At 38.1% G+C, this 8,572-nt stretch overlaps 1 protein-coding gene across 3 annotated transcripts; it reads left to right on the top strand.

The window, feature by feature from the left end:
• The first annotated feature begins 1,188 nt into the window (after positions 1 to 1,188).
• On the top strand, positions 1,189 to 7,895 carry LOC138049447 (somatostatin receptor type 4-like). Of its 3 annotated transcripts, none has more exons than XM_068895728.1 (2): positions 1,189 to 2,159; positions 5,856 to 7,895. In XM_068895728.1, exon 2 carries the CDS (start codon positions 5,951 to 5,953, stop codon positions 6,914 to 6,916), a length of 966 nt encoding a protein of 321 aa, XP_068751829.1. In that variant the 5' UTR covers positions 1,189 to 2,159; positions 5,856 to 5,950; the 3' UTR covers positions 6,917 to 7,895. The 3 variants fall into 3 exon arrangements, with proteins under 3 accessions (XP_068751829.1, XP_068751830.1, XP_068751831.1); XM_068895729.1 differs by lacking the exon at positions 1,189 to 2,159 and adding an exon at positions 2,182 to 2,421; XM_068895730.1 differs by lacking the exon at positions 1,189 to 2,159 and adding an exon at positions 3,158 to 3,665.
• Positions 7,896 to 8,572: the final 677 nt, after the last annotated feature.

Genomic DNA, 8,572 nt, shown 5'->3' with positions numbered 1-8,572 from the left:
TCACCAGAGGCCTGGTATTCATTCCCCGGCTGCAACCGCGGTTTTTATTATGGTTACGTCATTGAGAGACCGATAAGTGTGCAGGCCATACCCAACAGGGTTGAAAGAGGTGGAAAAGGTTTCAACTTCATGCAACATAATTTCGCGAAAACAAAAGAAATGTTCAATGGTTGTTGAAAGTTTTAAACGCTTTTAAGCACGGTGCCTATTGTTATTGCGCATACGTTCTGCGCATCTCAAGATACTCGAGTTTCGTATCGGTGATGCTTACTAGTACAAGGATATTTTTGCGCGGTTAAAAACTATCCGGAGAAAGGAGATCTTTGTAAGTACTCTTCGTATCTAAAAAGAAAATTGGGGGTAACCACGCATTTTTGAGATAATTAAGCTTCAATTTGAGAAAGAACGCCATACATTGCTTTGTATTTTAAAGCTTTTTTACAAATATTATTCATGAATTATCTTTGAAAAATGCGTGGTTACCCCCAATTTTATTTCTGGATTTCAATAACACTGGTTAAGATCTACATGTTTCTGGATTTCAATAACACTGGTTAAGATCTACATGTCCTGCATAATCACACTCCGGGGCAAAAATATCTTAGTAGGCACCGCCCTTAAACTCGTTCAACATCGATTCAACATGTTTTAACACGATCTAAAAGGAGGGGGGCACACGGTTGGAACATATGTTTAAGTCGTTTGCCCATAGTTCATAGAAGGGAATGGTTATGAAACCCGACAAATTTCTTTGTTGTAGGTTTTTGTTCTCTTTTTTGGCCTTGACCTTGCACAAACCACTGAGAAACGTGTTGGTTACGTCATTCATGCATAGTGTATGAGCGCAAAACAAAAGATTGTGCACGGTCGTGGACTTTCCAACCTAAATCTTGGCATCTTTGTTTGCTCCTCTGATGTTTGGCGAGCCTCCAAACCAGTCCCCTCTGTTAACTATGGTTTGCCCGGGCTTGAAGTTCATGAATATTCGTAAAGAGAATCACTTTTTTTTTTTCAAACAACAAATTTCAGCCTTGGGTTGGCCGCTGAACCTCACAAATATTGACTTTCAGTTTTTCAATACCCTATTGAACTCAAACAGGATTTGAAATGTTTGAATTTAAAGCGTAATATATTGTACACTGATTGTGTTTCCGATTCACAAAACATCGACTATGAACTGAAACATATTTGCTCTCAATGTTCGAGTTGCAAAAAATTGTTTTGTAAGAAAGGTTTTGCAGTGGTGTATGACTAATCCTTTATTCGATAATGTGGCATTTCATAATCGCAAACGTTTTGCCCATTTTATCAAGTTCTTCACACCTTCGGGGCACGGAAAATTCAACGCACCCTGCCAAACATCCGAGCACATTCTAATTCAAACTATAGGAAAACTGAATGTAATATTCAGTTTGCCTTCGGCAAATAATCGTTAAATAATTATTCACTTGCCGTGCACGAAACATCAAGTCATATCTCTTGAAGGGGTGCTCATTCATTTTATTTCAGAAAGCCTTTTTATTAATGTAAAATCACGCTATTTAATTATACGGCTTAAGATTCTCTTTATCAATTTAAAAAAATAATACTGTACTTAAAACCTGCAGTTTTTCGGGACAAAAACGACAAAACATTAAATTGCAGGGCCATTGTTTTTTTTTACATGTAAGCTTATAGTGTCATACATTTAGGGTGTATTTTAGTAATAGAACAAAATTGAGTGCTTCGCTTAGTATTTCGGATATTCTGAGGTCCGCCTATACGGATAATCGGACGGGTGAAAATGGACGGATTATCCGTCTAAAATGAACACCGTTTCGTTTTCACACTTAAGACGGGTTACCCGTCTCTAGTTCCTGTCAAGTTGTCCAAGATAAGAAAAGTGCTTTCAGGGCGACGATTTGTGCCATTAGCCAGATCATAAAATCAACTTATCGATTATGTCAAGTTAAAAAACGAACACAACTGCCAATCATTCAGTCCGATATTGGATATTTATCGATGACATTTTTTTTTTACTTGAAGGTTTATTGACATTTCGGACAGCTTCTTTATTGAACCTTATGACATTGTGCATTCTATGAACGTTTCTCGATCGTTTGCATTGAGACATTGATTTAAATTTTAGTCGCCAACTTCGACCATTCCGCTCGTTGTAGGTGAGTGAGATTTTGTGGTTTGGTCTTCTTGTATGTTATCACTTTCAGGAAAAAGAAACTGGAATGCAATACCTAAAAGGAGCAAGGATGGCACAGTCGGTTAGTGCGCGGCCTTGGTGCAAGAGGTTCTTAGTTCAATTCCCGGATCTCGCATCCTTGTTTCGACTTCTTTCCTTTCCGTGTAGCTAAGTAGCTTTAAATACCCGTAAAACGGAGCACTGATGGAGAGGGGGGAGTAAAATGAGCGCACCGTCGACCTCAGGTTTGTCAGTTGAATTACTGTTTCGAGCTATCGACGTTACTTTACTTTACAAGCTTATTTTAATGTTAGCGAACTGAACGAGGGTGTTCTGTTGAATAATGCATTTTAAATTTACCAAAAAGATGTTTCGACGTTGAGTAAGCCGCTGAAATTTAAAACAGTACTAAAGTACTATATGAAATACGGCGAGTTAACTGACAGAGGTTTACACTCAATTTCAGTTTTTCAAAAAGGTCGCAAAATTGCTGTTATTAAATGTTCAATAACTTAACTTGTAGAAAGCGATAAAAAAAGTTGACAAAATTTTAGTTTCTAAAGAAACTGTGGTACTGAAGTCGGTGGGAGATTGAATTAACAGAAATTGATTTTATCAAACGAGTTGATAAAGGTCGAATAACCACCGTGAAAGAGTTGGAAAGCTGACGTTTCGAGCTTTATGGAGGTTCATCTGATATTAAGCCTACTGCTGGTTCTCCCAGCAGTAAATAACCGCATATCTGCTCGAACGTTCATGAATTTTCGGAATATCTGACGAAGGTGACTTCAACCGAGATCGTTGTTGTTTTTCCTTTAAGATGGAAGTTTTTGCTTGCCTTAATTATAAGAAAAACGACTAAATTGTCCTCATTTGTTAATTAAAAATATTTAACACCTATGCAAGCTTACGTTTACATTAATCTACCGGTTTCTCTGTAGAAGTTAAAACGTGTGGAAAACGTTAATATCAGATGAACCTCGCAAAACCAGACCCCCGGTTAACTTAAACCGGTGGGTAAGTCACTATTCAACAGTTTCAGTCTCTGTTCAAAGATGTCTTTATTTGATCGAGTAATCGCACATCTAAGTAAGGGCGTGAACGATAACCTTAGCCAAAGTTCAACTTGGAGTATCTTTCATGCACTAGATAGGGACTCACCCACTGGTCGGATAAATTTATCCAAACCTTTGAACAACTGGGAACAGCTGGTCTTAAGTTTTATATCAATGGGAGACATATTTCCGGTTACAATGTACTGAGGTAACAAAACATATTTAAATCTTTACGGAAAAGCTTTTCATTTCATCTTAGCGTAAACGACATGTTTAGAGCCTCCTTGATATTGCTGTGAGTTTCGACCTCATAATATTACGTGCACAAATGCTCTCTGTGAGCTCATATCTGTATCAACCATAAAGGAGCCCTTTTTCAATGGGTACAGCATTGACTGGACGAACGCTTTCGTTTTTAGCTACAAGGTGACAAGGTGAGCTCCATTTGATTAGGGATTACCGAAGAATTTGGTTTTGCGAATCGAATTTTGCCATCTTTCGGTCCTACTTGTAGCAAATCTGTCGCGTTCCAGTTTTGGTGTTGGGCAGTTTTTTATTCGGTTTTTAGTCGTTATCAAAATCGGCTTTAAAATTAGCCGATTCCGTTTCTAATCAGTGCACTTTATGTCTTGAGATTTTTCTTCGGTTCAGTGATATACCCCCTCAGTTGGCTCCGTTGCCTTTGAAGACAAATTTGCATCAAACATTTGAGGATAAGAATTTAATATACCTAGGGATAGCAAAGAAAATTTACCGACTCTAAAACGATATGATTGAGGGCACTTTTGACGCACTTTATGCGTGATCGAAAAAAATTCTGAATCCTGAACTCAATTTTCCAGCAAAGATTTTATATTTTTCATTGAAATCGAAAGAATTGTTGTTTTTATTCATTTTACCCACAGGAAACTATTCCGTCTGAACAGATGGTTTAAAAGCAAACACACAAAAAAAAACCTATTAACTTAATTATACAACACAGCAAAAGAAAGGCTGGGGGCCATGCAAAAAATGGAATGACCATTATTATTAACCTTTAAAATTCATCAATATACTTAGTGTGTGTAATTCTGAAAAACGTACGTAAAGAAGATCGTCAAATCAGTTAATTACAGGAAATTTATCTCATATCCTGAAAGCTGCCTTCATTTTCTACTCAGATCCAAAATTAATAAATGTAGAGCATGCGCTGTCGCGGTGCTTAATGGTTTTTTTCAGCGGCCGGTTCCCCGGAAAAATAGCGCACGCTCAGAAGTCACAAAGGGCGGCCACCTAATGTTCTGAGGGAGATATTTTCAGGGGTGCCAAGGTGGCAAATGTCATGTGGGTATAAAATGGGTTTTTGTTCTCAAGTGTCAGCTGTATTTAACGCTTAGCTTAAGACGCAGTACAGATATCAAAACCAAACCAAATCAACTCGTATCATAATCGAAATGGTTGGTTGGTTTTTGAGGAGAGAGAAAAACCGGAGTAACCGGAGAAAAACCTGTCGGAGCAGAGTGGAGAACTAACAAACTTAACCCACATGTGATGCCAAGTCTGTTAATCGAACCCGGGCCACATTGGCAGCCAGGGTTGGATGCGAGTGGAGGAGGAGGTGTCTCACCACTACGCCATCCCTGCTCCCATGCAAATGCTAATACCGGTACCTGTGAAACAAGTTAACAGATATTTGCATCTTTTCTTTTACCATACAACTGATCTTGAAATTAGAAAATCGATTGGGAAGTGCGTATTTTTATCTTAAAAGCCAGATCTTTGGATTTCCAGTTTAAATCAAATCTAAAAATCTGATTTTGCTCATTGAACTTTTCTCCCGATGTGGATTTCAAAGTCATGATGCCCACAGATTCTATGTATCTGCCTCCTGGGCAGCCCATCATATATCCCTCACAACAACATAATCCAAGATGGCCGCCTTATCGGTAAATGTGCTATCCCTACTTTGCGAGTACATGTACAACCACCAAGTGGCCAGATATTCTGATAACTTTCTTAACGCTTTCACAGTAAAGCAGCCCCCTTGACGAGTGAAATCGTCCGGCGTTAGACAGAGTAAGATCTACAAGAGAAAAGAAAGTTCCTTCTCTGTAAATCACCGAATTGGATTTTCGTCAGTCTATGGGGGTGAACTTAACAGTAGCTGGAACTAATAACTATAGAGTGGTTTTCAATTGAGTGTCAAAAGTAATTACTGAGCAAATTGCTTTGGTTTATGACAAGTTCACTCAGTGATTGGTTCTAAGTTCTCGCGCCACTTTTTCAACCAATCAGAAGTGAAACCAAAACCAATAGTGGCTCGCGCGTGCACATTTTCCCGCGCTTTGTGTCGACTACGTGTAATATTACTTCGAGTTTTGATTCGTTTACCGAATTGTCTCCGTCCTTTCTGATTGGCTAAAGTAATTACTTTGGTTTTGGTTTTACGACACTCGATTGAAACTTGCTCTATTTTGACCATCACAGTGATAAAACGTCAAAAGATAACGGCGATTTGTTTTCTTTTGCTCAGTCAAAATATTACTGAAAAATTTTTAGCGTTTGTTAAAACACTGACGTCATAACAAAGCAGCATTTTTTTTTTACATTTGCGCCACTAACTCCTTTAATTGCATTTGTTTCAGGCGTGAAAGTTCTTGATAGCCGGCCATTAAAAGCAGCAGAGCTTCTTCAATTGACCTAAGGTCAGTTTCAGCACTGGTGGCTTGACAAAGACGCCATGACCAGCGGATTTGATATCGTTCTTCTTACTCTTTTCTCCATCTTGGAAACAATATGCATAACGTTTAACGTGATTCTTTGTGTCGCAATGTATCGAAGCAAGTCTTTAACGATACCCATGAACAACCTAATATTCAACCTGGCGATCTCGGACATTATGATCGGTTTGTGGATTCTGCCGCGACACGTTTTTAGTGAAGCGTTTCGGCATCCGACCGGCAAAACAGGCGACTTTCTGTGCAAGTTCATCACAGGGAGTGGAGTTTTGTGGACAAGCTCTACAGCCTCTGGGTTTCTGCTCATCGCCATTGCTGTTGAACGCTTCACTTCGATCCGATCTCCAAATCAAGGGACAACTTTAACGTCTTTGCGCCTTAAGACAGTTGTCGCCATCTGTTGGATCACGGCCGCTGCGGCGAATCTACCAACAATGGTCGTCTTTGCATACGACGAACAAACACAATTTTGCGTTGAAGAATGGCCTCACTGGATCTCTCCTAAAGCTTACGTAGCGTGTGTATTTTTTCTTGGCACAAGCTCAGTGGTTGTGATGTTTATTTTGTACTCTCAAATTATCTTCATTCTATGGAAAAGACAACGGGTAGCCACAGAGATATCGCAAGCTGCGCGAATTCGCGCGCGGAAAAACCTCACAAGACTTCTTGTTTTAGTTACCGCTGTACATACGGTTTGTCGCATTCCAAACTACACGACTTACTTACTGACATATTTTCCTTCTTCAATAACGTATGGCTCAAATGTGTATAACTTGACAGTGTTGCTCATTTTACTCAACTCAACATTACATCCCTTCATGTTACTTTCTAATGTCCAGGGATTTAGGCGGCCCTTTTTCTTGCTGTCTTGTCATCATCATTGTAACAGGGTCGCCGTGGAACCCGAGAGCGAGCACGTGGTCCAGACAAGACCAATAGAATTTTACTTACGTGAAATGAAGTCTTGACTATATCATAGTTAATGCATCGAGATGGTTTCGGCAGTTGCCTCTGCCATCTTCAGTGTGAAATGAACAATAAATTACAGTGAAATATAAATACTAGAGAAATTACAATAATAATAATGACAATAATACTAATTGTTCATTTCACACTGAAGATGCAGAGGCAACTGCCGAGACATGTCTGTCGTAGTCTTAATTATTGTCATTATTATTATTGTAATTTCTCTAGTATTTATATTTCACTGTAATTTATTGTTCATTTCACACGGACGGAAGATGGCAGAGGCAACTGCCGAGACATGTCTGTCGTAGTCTTAATTATTGTCATTATTATTATTGTAATTTCTCTAGTATTTATATTTCACTGTAATTTATTGTTCATTTCACACTGAAGATGGCAGAGGCAACTGCCGAAACATGTCTGTCGTAGTCTTAATTATTGTCATTATTATTATTATTGTAATTTCTCTAGTATTTATATTTCTCTGTAATTTATTGTTCATTTCACACTGAAGATGGCAGAGGCAACTGCCGAAACATGCCTGTCGCAGTCTTAATTATTGTCATTATTATTATTGTAATTTCTCTAGTATTTATATTTCACTGTAATTTATTGTTCATTTCACACTGAAGATGGCAGAGACAACTGCCGAAACATGTCTGTCGTAGTCTTAATTATTGTCATTATTATTATTATTGTAATTTCTCTAGTATTTATATTTCTCTGTAATTTATTGTTCATTTCACACTGAAGATGGCAGAGGCAACTGCCGAGACATGTCTGTCGTAGTCTTAATTATTGTCATTATTATTATTGTAATTTCTCTAGTATTTATATTTCACTGTAATTTATTGTTCATTTCACACTGAAGATGGCAGAGGCAACTGCCGAAACATGCCTGTCGTAGTCTTAAAAAGGTTTGAATAAAACAACAAATACAAAGGGAAAAATTGAAGGAAAATAAAATGGATTGAAATTAGAGCTATTGAAAACTGTTCAGCCAAACAGTTTTTCAAAGTTTATATCTCTTTTGCAGTTGTTACTTAAATTATGTATACTCGATTGACACTTTTCGTCACGAAGCTTTGAGTTCTAACGAATGAAATGATGTGTGTAAGGAATCATGTATTGAACTGCGATATGAAATCAAGTGAAGCTAAGATCCTCGCAGTTATGAACGCAATTTTAACAATTGCGTGGAAAAGCCTGAAGATTACGAGGATCATAGCTTCTCTTAATTTCATATCCACAGATCAATATACGATTCCTTTAATATCATTTCATTAGGATCAATCCATTCGTTGATTCATCCATCACGGGAACATTAGAACCCACAAATGACCAGCTCCCAACGTCAGTAGCTTCATGGCTCAGTTGGTTAGAGCGTCGTACCGGAATCGCGAGGTCACTAGTTCAAACCCCGTTGAAATCCTGAATTTTTTAGGTTTAAAGTGCCCCTGTGACCAGAAAATCAATTCATATTTTTCTTTAGATTTGAAAACTATGTTAACTAAACACTAAGTGACCCACGTTTTAAGCCTTGATTTCAAAAAGACACCTCTTTATTTTAACTGGAATTTTCCTATTTAATGGTCCGCCATTACTAACATTATGTTCTTGAGAGAGCTGGATCGAGGAGAAAATGACGTCAAAGGCTA

This window comes from Montipora capricornis, chromosome 5, assembly GCF_036669925.1.
Source record: "Montipora capricornis isolate CH-2021 chromosome 5, ASM3666992v2, whole genome shotgun sequence".
NCBI lineage: Eukaryota > Metazoa > Cnidaria > Anthozoa > Scleractinia > Acroporidae > Montipora > Montipora capricornis.
This window is presented reverse-complemented; position numbering and strand designations above follow the sequence as displayed.

Coding starts and splice junctions, on each gene's coding strand:
- LOC138049447 (XM_068895728.1), top strand. CDS start 5,951: ATGACCAGCGGATTTGATATCGTTCTTCTTACTCTTTTCTCCATCTTG.